General features: G+C 43.9%; 1 protein-coding gene across 1 annotated transcript in view; it reads right to left on the reverse strand.

Annotated features, from left to right (window-relative positions):
* LPXN (leupaxin) overlaps positions 1 to 15,904 on the reverse strand; it is a 526,193-nt gene that overhangs the window by 41,349 nt on the left and 468,940 nt on the right. The window contains exon 8 of the mRNA XM_069628853.1: positions 6,735 to 6,883. Within this exon, the coding sequence (XP_069484954.1) occupies positions 6,735 to 6,883 (149 nt within the window). The remainder of the gene's footprint in view (positions 1 to 6,734; positions 6,884 to 15,904) is intronic.

The raw sequence follows: 15,904 nt of genomic DNA on the forward strand, positions 1-15,904 counted from the left end.
GCTTCCTTCTCTGCGGTCGGAGTTCGTCGCGCGCTCACATACAATCATCTGCGCTGCGGCGGAACTCCCCCGCGTGTCCCAGGAAGCGATCCCATCCTCGTCGCCACTGTTAGCGGTCTCCGATGGGCCGCCTCCGTGAGCCCCCCACCCCCTGTGGTAATGAGACACAGAGACGGAGATGTTGTCGGTGTGGGCTCCCCGGTGAACTGACGTCACCAGGAGCCGCCCCGTTTATTTAAACTGGCACGCGACGGAGTTGACGTCACTCCGTCGCGTGCGTACCCTTAAAGGGGCAACGCCACAGTAACCACACAGGACCAATTGGTGGTAACGATTAATGATTTTGCGATTACCATCAAACTCGTAATGAGGCAAAATGCTTGTCTCCTTGACCATATGGTGTGATCCTAGGATAATCCTAAAATTTCTCTGTGCATCAGTCCTCTTATTAATCAAAACTGAGGGTGCTTTCTCATATCCCAGGCCAGATGAACAAAGCCCTGTGCTACACCTGGTGCAGCAAATACAGGCTAAACAAAACACAGAGTTTGAACCCCATCATTTAAATAAAGCCCAGCTCCCAAGCACACACGCGCTGCCGGGAATGGTACAACATTTGCTTTATGCTGACCTGCAATTTACTCCCTCCCTAAAGCTATTGGCGTGGTGTGATGACGGACTGGGACGACCCACGAGGGTGCGCAGTAAAAACCTGCCAAGGTGCATCTATATATGCATGTATGGGATTTAGAAAGAACAATCCTGGCGCGCGGGGCACAAGCAACTGTGCTTTGAATCCTCCTGTCCCATTTTAAAAGAGTGCTTTTGGGTGGTGCCTTTTGTCTCTGCCGACTACCAGGTGGCACGTGCACAGGGCAATCAGATACTGTCATCTGCATGGGATGTGCCCCATTGCAAATAAGGTAATGCCCCCTCTAGAATGCATACCACACCACAGGGATCAACAGGAGAGCATTTGATAATGCAGAAGTGGTTATGTGGCCTATTCTGTAATACCAAACAGTACCCTCTTGTGAGTAATTCGACCATCCGCATGGTGGGTGTGCGATCGCTTGGGCTTTTTGACATTTTTAATTGAATGGAATGATGGTAGACCAACCTCAGGACAATGTGTGGGGCTAACCCACACACAATTTCCTATGCTCAGACCACAACAAACGCATACACCCATGTACCATGGGTGGACACAACCTACAGCCACAGTCCGCCATGTCATATTTAGTTGGAATGTGACAGCCAGGTGTGCACCATTTCACCTCCAGGAAGGGGAAGGACTAAGTTTCCCCCTGCTATGGCCTGCCTGAGTAACTAACAAAGCCTCCATGGATCCACCCTGCTCTTTTGTTAAGCCCTGCAGCTGTTTACAGTGATTAACATACCAATAGAGGGTATTTCAAACAGGCCCAATTAGGGCCTAGCTCCAGAGGTTAACAAAGGAGACAGGAAACCCAACAACCTTTCATATGTAAGTGTTAACCTGAATCCAGCTCCCACTCTCAGTATCAATGACAGTAAGCCACCCCGCTAGCGGGAACCCATTCATAAAGTATGAGAATTTGGTTTTAAGGAGCCAGAGAGACTGGTCTCACTGCAGCTTCAAGGGACACTTGCCGCTTTAACAGGGACCACTTATAGAGGACCATTAACCAGAGACACTCTTTGATCAACAACAGCAAGGAAGATGGGTATGACTTAGTATCACAAGGGAGTGTGGCCAGACATCATTCTGCTGAGAGAAGGTATCCGTCATTTTAGTTCTGGGGCACACCTTGTTCCTGTTTTCACCCCTTTACCTTTCCTGTTGCTAAGCACTCTGGTTATGACCTCGCGCATACAGAAGATTGTTGGTAGGGAACCCAGGATTTGTTCATTAAAGTAGGCTTAGCCTACAACAATCATTGTGGCCCACTTGGTTTTAAAAGAGGGCTGACCCCTCTTTTGGCAGATCATCTGATGGCTTGACCAGAAGTAGCAAAGAATATCTCAACCTTGGACTCTGGTTGAATGTACAGTCTGCCTTACATCTTCTGCCAGTGAAGGAAGGCCAGGACCTCCGAAGAGGGAAGCAAGATCTATCCTCTTAACATCTCCCCGGGTCCAAAGGGAGTAAAGAACTCAGAGGACTGTCCATACACTCTAGAACCAGTACGCAGTCAGCACACAGCATGCCCTGCTAGGTTCTGCAGCAAGCTCCCTGGATAGGAAGTGCCAGAAGGTCTTTGAACCTACAACCAAGGACAAGGCAGCTGATTGCAACACAATCCACAGCTGTGGACCATCCATCTTAAAGCATAACACAAGCCCATTGAAGAAGCTTGGATAAATGCCTAGACAAGCATCTACCGATGTCCACCTTAAAGGCCATTTTCAAGCCAGTCGAGTTGCTCTAGCTGCAACCGACTACAACGTTGAGCGCTGTCAAGCCGCAGTCGATTAAAGACATCTGAGATGTCTCAACCAGTGCTTCAGAACCGCTGAACAACGCTGAGACAACGATTCCTGACCCAGAGCGACGGTGTACGCCAGTCTACATCCATTTGTCCAGCTTCGCTCACCTAACCGTCTTGCTGCCTGATACCCGCAGCTGTAACTCAAACCTGCAAAGCATCCTGAAGCTGACTCAACCCTGTTGAGCACCAAGAACAACTACAGCACAACGTACATTGTGGTTCTGACCACTTGGTCCTTCCCAGAAGGCCCCCAGAGACATATTAAGACCCATTGCTCCCTTTGTGCTGAAGCAAAGAAACCTTAAACTGTTGTGGTTATTGACCATACTGACTACCGTCCTGTTAGTATCCACAGTGCAACCCTTTTCCTCCTTTAAACTTACAGGGTGGGTTGTATCTCGTAGTGTTGCTAGAACTGTCTGTTGTGATATAAATAAAGTAGATTTTGTTTATACAACCTTTTTATCATTGGGTAATAATTGTATTTTCTCGGTGTTGCAAGTAACCAACGATCCACGACCTTATAATTTGCTTGTTATTTTTAATCTGTTCAGATCCCTTCTGATGTACTAGAGGTGTGGGGCTGATTGATGGTTTAGAAACCGATATTCACCCCTACACCACTGGTGCCCCGGAAGTTGATTTGTCACATCCCTGTACTGTAAACTTTACAAGGTGGTGCCATTTGTGTGGAAGCCAACATTTTAGGAATGAGGTCCCACTGCAGTGGTCGAAGTGTACGAAAAGAAGTAGTGGAACTATGTTCCCTACTGGCCTGCACGGCTCCCCACAAACCCCATCGCCACGCACCCTCCCACACACAATACAAACCCCAAAAAACATGTGTTTGCTGTTTAGGGGAACGTTCAGTGCAGTGCACTGAAAGTGCACGTTTCAACTTCTTCCTACACTTTTATTTTAAAACGAAACCATTCCGGAACGGTTTATTTTTAAAATAAAAGTATAGGAACAGTAAACCTTAATTAAAAGAAGTAGAGGAGCACCGCTGCCGACCGCTCCCGCCCACTTCGACCTCTGGGTCCCAGTCTGGTGCTATATAAAAAACTAACATTTGAATGGGCCTTTCACTATTTTAAGAGGCGTTGCACTTGCCTCTCAATATGCAATCAATTTATGCTTGCTCTGTTGCTGCATTGGTTTAAGTTCAGAAATGTGTTGCAATATTTACAGTTACCAAATTATATTTTTTTGATTTCCTTACACATTTTTTGGTCATGTTACAATGACCCATAAGCATGGCAGGCGTACAATATGGCCTATTCTATGAAGATACTTAGGATGGCAATTGCAGAGGGGCACTTGGAGGGATGGGCACATCATCCTAAAAACGAACCCCACTGCATTGCAAGTGAGGTGGGACATCATACTTGTACTTTATATTAGACAGCATCAGTTGTTGCACCACTTCTGCCCAAATGACACCATGCACACTGTGGCTGTAATTGTGTACAATATGTGAAAGGTGTTTCTCCAGATAACTCTACTGGCAGGATTACATACATTCGCAAATGTCTGCCTCCATGATGTTACCCGTGTTTGGGAGATGAGACTTGTGTCTCTCCCCACATTCTTTGTGTCCAATGACCTGAGTTTCTATAAAAATGATGCAGGTGGTTAATTGTGTATTGATTTATTTATTATGTAAGGAATGCTAGACACATAACAGAATGAAATGTTGGAGAGGAACGGAGAAGGGTGAAGACTGGGATGTAAGGGTTCCTTTTGCGGCAGACCTAGGTCACATTCCAACAGTCAACGACAACCGATCAAATAGGTTTTTAACATTTAACATGAGATACAATTTTCGATTTTTAACAAACTTAGAGACCATACAAAATGTCAGTGCAGTGGGCCAGTTAAGGGCTGTGTTATGAATCATCTGTGCATGGCCCAGGATGGTCGTGGTCATTAGACGGTGGATTGATTATTGTACATTTTCCAGAGAATGAGGTAGCAGCGGGTGATTGCGAGTGAGATGACGAGATACATAGACATATGCACGTCCCAAAGTTGCCACCTATGGTCAGAGTAGGGGTAGTAAGGCTTTCTGACATTTCCGAAAGTGGCACATGTTCTTTTCATGTCATGAATTCTGTGCTGGGGTGTTTTCATCATAGAGCTTAGTTGGGTGATCATGCCAACCTCCACGGCACATTGTCTTTCCTTTGGCAGCCCACATTACTTGTGTTGTTACTGACCTGAGGTTCATTGAATGGCTGTCGGTTTGATAAGGTCGGGCAGGTATTTGGGCCTGTTGTCCCAGGAGAATTTGTATAGAATGCATAGATTGTAGTAACCCACTTTTTGTTTAATCATGGGTCCCTGCAGGCTTTTCACAATGAGCATGGTGACATTTCTTCAGACATGCGATCAACCAGTTCACCCCCGTTTGAATTATTTGCAATTGGTTTACATAATTTGCAGGTAGATGGATATAAGGGCTCTCACATTGTTCCACCCTTAGAGTTTCAGGGCTCTCACCATCAAAGTCTTGTGGCAGAAGTCAGGCAATGAAAGCATTTGGCACCGGATGTGGAGCTCATAATGGGCAGATGTTGCTGCTGTGTCAACCTGAGTGTTGTTTGTCAGGTTTGCATAAACGATTTTTCCCAAGTCACTAGCCTTCTCAGTGAGGGTCGGGTGTGGTCTGATGGTTGATAGTCTAGGAAGGGGAATTAAATGTGTATTTAGTGTTCCAGATAGGAGCGAATGGAAGCTGATGTTGTACGTCAGGCTTAACACCTCATCATTGAACAAGGCAGGGATGTTGTCAACCATTTTTGGATGTTGGTGTGTTGTATTTCGCTTCGTAAGGTTTTGCTGGTTTAGTGCAGATTTGCAATATCTCACTTGACTCATTCCTAGCGTTTGTGATGTGTTCTTGTTAGTACTCCTTCCGTCTGCACCAGGTTCCTTTCTGATAACTTCTCATGTGTGCTGGGCGAACTCTTTCTTGGCTCTTTTCACAACTGGCGTAGTTTACCTGGAGATACTAGGTCCCAGGAGGTTGACATTTTCTGGTGCAATATAAAATCAGGACGATTTCGGGTGGTAGGTTTGAGAGCAGATGGAAGGAAAGTTGCATGGAAAGCCTTTTGTGATAGTTCCTTCAGTGGCATATTTGCTGCAGCTGCTGGTCTATAGATGTGTGAAATACTGAATGGGTAATAGGTGGATAAACAAGTAGCTTGCATTCAGGTGGTGCTGAGACCAAAATTGTTTCACTTTATAAAACTCCTAATGTGTGATGCCCAGGGAGAAAATTAAGTCCACGTTTCTTGACTACCTTGTCCATTTGGACATAACGTCTGATCCCCTCTGTTCAACATGCATTATTTAGGTGGCCCCATTGCAGTTTGAGATTTTCAGAATCTAATCCAAGGATGTTGTGGCTGCACATTATAGAGGTAAGGTTCCCACATTTCTACTGGGGTGTAACCCACGCACACAAGGAAACCCCTATTGTGAATAGACTTTGTTTTAGTGCAGCATTTGCATGTGCAATCAGGGCCCAGAGGTGTGGTCGACATGTGTAACACCCTGGGTGGAGCAGAAATGCAGAGTCCCTCCAGGACATGCTGTGGAAGGGAAAACTGGGGGTCTCATTGATCCAGAAGGTGGCTCTCCACGCGGGGATGCAGTGACAGGCTGCCCTCCCACCTATTAGGCATCCTATGGCACACTTCCAGAGCAGTGCCACCAGATGTGTGCTAACAATGGCATTGCGACAGTAGCTAGATTTAACAATGAGCAAAGGACACTATGTACAGATCCATTTTTCTGGTGTTCTGCATTTCCTGAGCACTGTGGTTGTGATCCAGAAAGAAACATGTTTTTGTTAATGAGACGCAATGGTGTTAATAGCAATATGCACCTTGGATGTGGTCATTACTGTCCGGTAAGCTCCCAGGGCCTGCACTAAGGCCCTTTCTTTGATCGAATATATAACTTGGGCTTAGCAGCCTTTACCAGACAATAATGCCCGCTCCTTGATGTATATTGTTGAAATGAAATACAACTCTACAGCAAGCCAACAAAGGACAGCTCCCCCCAGACACATACTTACTGAAAACTGAACGGTATAAGCTGAGAATGCTCAAATCTGTCATAGCTTCTTACATTGCACTTTCAGAGAGCATTTAAACCAAGCAAAGAAGCTCCACACATGCACCCACACCCTCTGTTTTATGCACTAGGCAACCCCCATGTATGTCAAGTTGCATGATCATCAAATGCACTTACCCCACATACAAAGCACTCTTCGTGCCAGATGGAGTTCATGGCGGTCAAATACTTGTCAATCACCGGTTGACTGCACCCACCACACTTCGGTGCAAATAAGGTAAGGAAATCCTTACGGCAATAGGGCTTGCCGGACTTCTCATGATAACCTGGAAGGAGAGACAGGAAGGCATATGTGAGAGCAAGAGCAAAGGAGGAGCCTTATCAGCTAACAGACACATTTATATTCAGGACTGGCAAGATGTCCACCAGCCAAGCAAAAAACTTAAAAGGTCTCCCCAGCAGCCAGCAATGCAAGGCACAGGAGGTCCGCCTCGCCACCAGTCAACATTTAGCACATGCAGCCATGAAGTACACTCCAGCTGAGGCCATGGTTAAACTCCAGACAGGAAGACTCCCTTTGCAGGCAGTGTCAAGCTACTGCCTGGCGGGATTTTGGATTTGGATTTATCTGAAGAACCGGGATGTCCTTTTTGATCAGAAACGACTTATAATAAAACATTTACAGATTGAGAAGCCATTCCCATGAAGGGTCCTTGCACAATAGCACAAATATTAGAACTAGGGATGAGACAGTTTATAAGCGTGTAATAACGTAAGACATATACCAGGGACAAAATAAACAGAACAATATATGTTTCAGAGAACAGGTGACTTAGAAAGGTCACATTAACCTAAGGAGGCAGGTACTACAAAATAAAGAGGTGTACTATAAAAATATGCAAAATTACATGTTTTAGCATCACTGGAGGAAGTGGTGGGGTCAAGTAGGGAAGATGGTGGAGGACAGGGAAGCTTCTTCTTTAGCAAGTAAGTGAAGTTTTAGTCGAGCTTTGAAGAAGTCCATAGTTGGGCTGGCTTAGATTGTGACGTGCAGTGGGTTCCAGTGGAGCGGGGCGAGTAGGGAGAAAGAGCAGAGGCGAGAGAAGGCACAGGGAGGGTATGGGAAGACCAATTGAGTGCAGAGGGGGATCAGAAGGAACGAGATGGCAAATAAACTGAGATACAATCAGAGAGTTACTGAGGACCGATACCATTGATAGCTTTGTAGGCTAAGAGAAGGAACATGAATAGGGAGTGTTCGCGCATGGAGTGTCAACCAGCATTCTGCCGGTAGGCAGAAGCGGTCAAGGTTCTGAGTAGCTTGTAGAGAGTGCAGGTAGCAAAACTGAGGACTTTGTCTGGCGGAAGGAAGGAGTAGAGAGAATGGCCAAGGAGTAGGCTCGCACAGTAGTCAGCTTTGCTGAGCATGGGCGTGGAGATCAGAGTTTTCAAAGAGCGGTTAGTAAGAAAAGGACAGATTGAGAAGGTTAATAGATGTAGCAGATGCATTGGTAGTAATGAATTGTTGCCCCAGCTGTAATGCACAGACCTTTTAGGGAGTCTCTCCTCACAAGACTGCATTAGAAAAAAGCCCTGGCTCTTGATCATGATCATGTTTTATCCCATGCACTTGCACGACCAGACTTGGACCCTTTAGACAAAATATTATCATAAAAGACCTGCCCTCACTAAAGGGTGTACACATTTCACTATCCTTCCCTTGACCACCTTATCCTTCTTCTTCTCATTACTCTATGTTTCTTTGCTTCTTCTGCACTGATACTTGTATGGTGGGCATCTGCTTTGCTTATGACACGTGTAAAAGTCTTAAGAAATTCAGTCATGAACAGCAATCTCTCCCGGTTTGAGTAGTGATATATTTGATTTGCCTTTTCAAGCTGTGTAGCTGCTTCACACCTAAAGGACATACAAAAAAAAACTAGTTTCACACCTTGTAATTTAAGTGCTCGCTGTTGTGCTGTGATGTGATCTGTGTCCAATGTGGAACTCATAGGTTGGGTTGATTTTGCCTTAAACCCTCCAAGGTTGATATTTTGAGTGGCACTAAATTGGGTGATCGTAAAACCTTATATTTGCTGCACTATGAATGAAAAGAACAATAGTTGAATGCAAATTACATATATGTAAAAGAAGTTGTTATTATCTCCATTTGCAAACTGGGGACCTTACTTTCACTCTTGGGACTAATGATGTTGTCCTCTTTGGGTGTTCTGCCATGTTGTGCTTACAGCTTTAGGTGAAATAGGGGACTTCTTGCCAAGTTGCTGACAAGACAAACCAATTCTTTAAGTAAATGAATTCAGCTGGGGAACTACAGAACTAAAATGAAGCAATAACAACCCTTTCTGGTGGTTGATCCAAGTGATAACTGACCGGGACCCAAGTGATAGGCCAAAAGGAATTGAGGTCCTTAATGCTGGGCCCCGGTACCATTGCCACATCTTTCAGACCCCAAAACAGGTGTGTATTGCTTCATTAGCAATTTAAAGCCAACCTGTGGGGTGCTAAGAGCAATACATTTGTGAGAACAAAGAGGATAGATGCTCTCTGTGACCTGTTGGTTCTCACAAACATTTTCTCGCCTGATTTGGCCATGATAGAAATTGAAGATGGGGCTCTGTGGGGATCCCCTCTTCCATTTCCATGGTAGTATTGGGCAGGTGTGCTGTGAAGAGCGCCGCAGAGGTGCACAACCTCTGGCACTCAGTCAAGTGGGGTCCATGGAGGGTTGGGGAAAAAAGAGTGAAGCAAATGGGGGCAGGAGGATAGTTGCCATTTGGCTGCATGGAGCCTGGGTTTGAAGCAACCTGATTGGCTGATGCAGCCATGCATATTGATTATTAGGAATTTAACTATTAAATAACAAAGGTTCTTCATTTCGGAAACTAACTAGCTTAGCCACAAGGATAAGTTCTTCTCTTGGAAGCAATACTGCATTCAGAAGCGTATTGAGTGAAGACAATGATAACAACTGATGGTATTTTGTTAAAAGACAATGGGCCTCATTACGACCCAAGCGGTAGGGGGTTAACGGTGCCGGTAGAGCTGCCGGCGCCGTTAACCCCCTACCATCTCATTATGAGGTCTGCTTGCGGGTCCCGCTAGGGATGCCTGTTAGGGCTCAATGGGAATGGGTAGGATGCTATCGGGGCTCAAATAGGAATGGGGATGTACCGGGTCCGGGTTCCTTGAATGGGGGAAATACTGCGCCCTCCATGGTCGGAATGGCCCGGTATTTCCCTATTCAGGGAACCCAGACCGGTAACTGGTATGGGGTACCATGCCGCTGAAAGCTTCCATACTTGTAATGAGGCTCAATGTGGCATGATGCATATTGCATTATTAACCCTTTCTCGCCTCGACTTGCGGATCGAATTTACATAGAGGGAACTTAATATGGTACAATCTAATCCAAACCTTAAGCAAAATCATTTTGCATTGCCCTCATTGTCCAGTGTTTGTAAGTGATCTGAAATGATTAGTATTCTTTTGCCATTGTTCTATTATATTCTCTCTCCTAAAGCAGCTTTCCATCTTTCTTTAGGACCATAGTATCTTATTTGTTGCCGACTAGTCATAGTATCATTCCGGGTACTCTTCTGGGTTACTGGTGCTAGCCTGAAAATTAATAAGTGTGCATGTATTTATGGTGTCATATTCGGGGGACGCAGAGGATTTACACCATCACATTTATGGATCTCTAATACTAAGGAATGCATCACTATCAAAGACTTTGGCTTTGTATGTCAACCCTGAAGTCAATGTGACGTGTTCCAATCGCAAAGGAGAGCAAAGCTAGAGCACGCGGCTCAGCAGGGAAGAATCCACATCGCTTGACTTGTCTGTGATTGCTTTACAGTGTCCTTAGTTCACCTAAAATAAGACTGCTTTTACGCAGTTAGTAAAGTGTGAGAGAAATCTTGTCCAAATATTTTTTTTAAATGTGTTATGTATAACGCGCTTAATACCCAGAGGTTTCTGAGCACAGACTCATTGTCTTGCCTTGCCCCGGAGCTATCCTCCCGCGACAAAAATAAAGTAAATACTTTGCTGAAAGCCTTAAATGAGTTGTGAGACTGCTACAACCCAATGAAGCAATCATTCCTTGGGTGGGCAGAAGGCTGTGGCATCAGACGAGGCAACAGAGGACTTTGCAAACACTCAATTCAGAGCATAGTTGAATGTGACTATTGGGGTTCCACCACGTAAATCTGAAAGCATTTATTTTAATTAACCACTTTTTCAGACAACAAAGTTGTCACACAAAAACACATTATAATATGCACAGGTGCAATCAAAATATGAAGATATCTGACCCCAAAACGAATTCACAGGTCGTTAATTAAGCATTAAGGGAGTTGTATAAAAATAATATCTTTAAGTTCAATGAAGTGTACCTCGACAACTCAAAGAATAATTAACTACATCCAGTCCTTATGCCTAGTGTATTTTTCTAGTTGTAGCATTTACGAAATGTCAAACAGAACAATTACCCTGAACAAGAGTTCTGATATGTTTCTGGTTCTAATCCACATTATCTCACGTGATTATGAATAACTTTGCTGGATAAGTGCAGGTGCTTACAGTTCTAATTGTGATATTAATTTGTGTTTACTAGAAATGGACCTCACAAACTTTTATGAATAAAAAAGCACCGATTTCAAGAGATAGCAATGAGAGTCCACAACTCTTCTACAGTTAGCATGGTCTTGAAGTGCTTGTGACGGTGCTCTGAGTGCATCGGTGCACAGCTCTGCATTCTTCGAGTCTGTAGTCTGGTGCATGTTTCTCATGGTTTTGGGATGAGGTGTTTCCTATAAAAAGACACTGTTCGGTTATTGTGTGCAGTGGTCGAAGTGGGCGTGAGCAGTCGGGAGCAGTGCTCCTATACTTATACGTTTTACCGTTCCTATACTTTTATTTTAAAAAGAAACCGTTCCGGAACGCTTTCGTTTTAAAATATAAGTGTAGGAAGAAGTTGAAACTTGCTCATCTCCTTAAAGAGCAGGCACATGTTTGTGGGGCTTTTTATTTTGCATGGTAGGAGGCGCAGCGATGGGGTCTGTGCGGAGCGGTGCAGGCCAGTAGGGAACATCGTTCCTCTACTTCTTTTCGTACACTCGACCACTGATTGTGTGTGATTTTCCACATTGTGCCTAGGACCACACGTGCTGCATGTGTAGCAAAGGGAGATGTCTTTGCAGCAATAGAGATAACGCATTGGGAGGGGAAAATCTTGTTGGACCATTCATTGCAATTGTACCTGTGGTCATGTATGCCTGGTGGTAGTCTGTTGCCTGGAGTCTTGTCGAGACTGCCATAGGTGCCTCACAACAGCCATGCTTTGTAGACTAAATGTGCATGCAGGTGGAGATTGAATGCTAATTACATTTGGAAGGAAATTGAGCGCACCTGTTACTGTCTCAGTATTGGGGGTGCCTACAGTGCGGGTGCTCATGAAGAAGACTTTGACTATTAGTTGCTAAGATAGAGGCAAAGGGAAAAGCTAAGCTTTCTTTAAGGCAAAATGTAAATTCATGCTGCAGCTACGTTTCCTCACTGCGTCCTAAAAAATTGTAGGATCCATCAAAAACGAGGTTTGTCACAGACTCACCCTCAGGAAATGTGGGGGGTGCCTGGTGTTTTGCAGATGTTGAACAAAGTCTGTGCTAGAGGAGATATCGGACCAATTTTTTATGGTTGAGCTATGGGACCACCCCATGCGAATCCCAGTGGGCAATGCAAAGTTCCTTGAAGCTAATGTAGTGGAAGACCAGGAGCTAATAGATTAAAGAGAGAACTAGGGGTATGTGACATGAGTCTGCACATCATGTACAAAGGATCACCTGGGTGAAATCAGTTTTCATTGAAAAGGCAGGAGAGTACTATTACAATGTTCACAACACACTTGTTGCAGGCAAGTAAGGAAAGAAATGCTCCTCATCAGGATTATGAGGTAGAAATAATGATGTCGGGGGCATGGCCAAGCGGCAACAGTGGTGGCTGCATAGACGTGGAGCTCCGAGAGCTGTGAGATTATATATTCAACATGAACATCTAGCATGAATTGTGTTAACTCGTAAACACTTTTTTTATGTTGTTAACAGCACGGTATGGTTTTTAAAACATTTCCGTGGCTTCTACGGCAACAAGCATTCTTACTGTGTTGTCGGTGACTCTGTGTGGGACGGTGTTGTGCCCGCAGCTCCTCAGACATCCTCTAACTCTGCATTTCCCTGATTTCTGCTGCTGTGTCCACCGGGCGGTTTGGAGGAGGAGGTTTGCCGACACCTGACTCGAATACGGCGTGTCCTCCACAACGCTGACAGTGGCGCTTCGCTCGGAGGTGGGTCTGATGCATTTCTATCTTTTGTGCCAATTCAGACCCTTGGTTTCTTTTGAGCGACCACACAGTGATAGATTTGTATATTACATTTCATATTATATTCAAATTTCTTTCGGATTTCCTCCAGCTGCTAACACACAAGTGCAATCTTTTACTTGTGAACATGGCTGATACTTCCAAAACTGTGCTAATACCTGATAATTTACCATTTCATTGCTGCTTGAAAAGAATTCTTGAGGAACTCAGCAATATTCGTTCCTCCATTTCTACGCTGGACTCCCGCTCCTCCAGTATACAAAAAGAACTTAAAGGTTTTAAAAATGACATTAAAATATTCTCTGGCAGATTAGATAAAGCTTAAGAAAGAGTTGGTTTTGGGGAGAATAGGGTGGAGGGCCTTCAGAACATGCAACTAAGACTTGCTCACCTGGAAGGTGAAGTCACATAATTAGAAGACAGAAACCGTGGAGACAACCTTCGCTTCTATGGGATCCCTGAAAAAATGGAAGAAGATGACCTCACCAATTTCCTTGCCACATGGATCTCCTCCACCCTCGGTATCGCCTTTTCACCGCCATTGGAACTGCAACATGCTCACCGGGTAAGGCCCCGCTGCTCTAACAACAACACTTCGCTAAAACCCTTCATTTCTTGCTTTTTAAGACATCAGCAAGCACGCATAACTCTACTGGCTGCCAGAAAGAATTCCCCCATCATTTTTCAGGGCAGTAGAATCTTTATCTCCCCAGACTTTTCCAAGATCACTCAAGCCAAGAGGACAAGATTCCTTGATGAGACCTCTCTTGAAATCCCTTAACATCAGACATGGTCTATTGGATCATGCAAAGATGATAATTACCATTCCGGATGGACCTACCAAAGAATTCACAGACCCAAAAGTGCAGTGAAGGAAATTAAGTAATATTAGGCCAAGAGGATGTAATTAAGAAGTCGGAGAGGGAGAGCGGGGAAATAATACTGGCTTCAATACTGACCCATAATGGAGCGTTTTCAAGGTGAGTTTCATAGTGTTTAAAAATAGTGAATTGCTTTAGGACGAAGACTCTATGGTACAATTGGAAGTTAGTAAATTTAACTCCACCTAAATGTTTAGGAAGTCTTAGTTTGTTGATGGCAATGCGTGGTGTTTTATGATTCCATAAAAATTCAAGAAGAAGGGAATCAAGTTTTTTGTAAAATGAAGTGTGAATTGCTGTGGTTATCATAGATAAAGAGTAGACGATAATGGGGCTAATCATCATTTTTATAATATCAAGGCACATCCACCAAGATAAGAAAAGAGGTGACCATCCCAAGATCGTTTCTGTAACTTTTTCAACTATGAGGTTAGTGTTGAGAGTAATAGTGGTGTGAATATCTTTAGCAATATGAAGCCCTAAATATTTAATATGTGAGGTTTGCCATGACATGCCAAATAGTCGGGTATTAGTTGGATTACATGTGTTAGGATTACATTTAATTTGTAACCAGAAACAATAGAAACATTATTTATGGTAGTTATTAAGTGTTGGATGGGGTAGGCAGTATTTGAAAGTTAAAGTAGAATGTCATCCGCATAAGCAGAACATTTTATTTCTATATTATTAAAGAAGATACCTTTGATGTTGGTGTTTGTTCTGATACTTTGTGGGAGAAGTTCTAGTGCAAGGTTAAATAATGAGGGAGAGAGTCGAGAGCCTTGACATGTATTTGGAAAGAGGAGGAGAGTGAGTTGTTATTAAGAATTTGAGTGGTAGGAGATGAGTATAAGACTTTGACTAGATTGATAAAGTAAAGAGAGAAGCCCTGCCATATTAAGGAAAAGAAATCCCTTAAATCCCGTCAACCTTTCCTCCGTTAACACACCTATATCCCTATCAGAAATCAAACAAGGGATATCAGACCTCAAACCCAATAAAGCCCCAGGTCCCGACAGGTTTACCGTAGATTTCTATTAAACATTTATTGATTCCATTGCACCAAAACGTTTACAATTATTTTTGTACTTTGTTAAAATTGGTCAAAGCCCTGGCTCCTTTGGTGAGGCACTTCTTGTCATTTTCCCCAAATCAGATAAAGATCCCTCTTTAATTAAAAACTATAGACCCATCTCTCTTATCAACTCTGACTCTAAGATATTCACCAAAATTCTGGCAAAACGCTCAGAACAATATCTTGCTAAGCTTATACACCCTGACCAATCTGGTTTTATCAAAGATCGCCATGCTTCATCTAATACTAGACTTTTATTTAATACGCTTTCTCACTCTCAAAATTCTGACAACCCCCTAGCCCTCCTGTCACTTGATGCTGAGAAAGCCTTTGATTGAGTTTCTTGGTCCTTTATGTTCCATTCTTCAAATTTAAAGGTAGCATTGAGTACCTGCTGGATTCCTTTATGTACCTATGCTTCAAAGTAAAGGTGACTGATTTTCATCCACATGTCTGAGGGAGGAGGACTTGCAGTAGGCATCACAAGAAGCATTCCCAACCTCAATTGGAGAAAAAAAAACACAGGAAGCAGGAAGAACACCACTTAGCCCAAACATTCGTAACTGCACCACAAATGTAAAACTCAGGATTGACTGCATCAATAGGTAGCACATGGAGAGGAAAACCTGTGGAGCACCCTTCTCAATCATATAGGCCTCTTAAACACATGCCTCCAACAGGAAAGAAAATCGTATCATCAGACGCACAGATGCTTGTTGCCTATCCACTGGACATCTCACCCATAGGAAGGGTGATGCCCATTACTGTTCCTGTACAACATCCTTTTGGCCAGCAGCACTTGTGCCAGTTGCTGTTGAATAACTAAGCTGACTTCACCTATGCACAGTCCTTGGTGTCTCAGAGGCTATTGTTGCTAACCCCGGGTGATGCCATGCAGTCCCAGATGTTGAGCAATTGGCATTTATAAAAATTAACTGTCACTTTATTGTGCAAGATTATGGAACAACATCTATCCACATTCCACACG

This window comes from Ambystoma mexicanum, chromosome 12, assembly GCF_040938575.1.
Source record: "Ambystoma mexicanum isolate Mex_15411 chromosome 12, UKY_AmexF1_1, whole genome shotgun sequence".
In the NCBI taxonomy this organism is placed as follows: Eukaryota; Metazoa; Chordata; class Amphibia; order Caudata; family Ambystomatidae; genus Ambystoma; species Ambystoma mexicanum.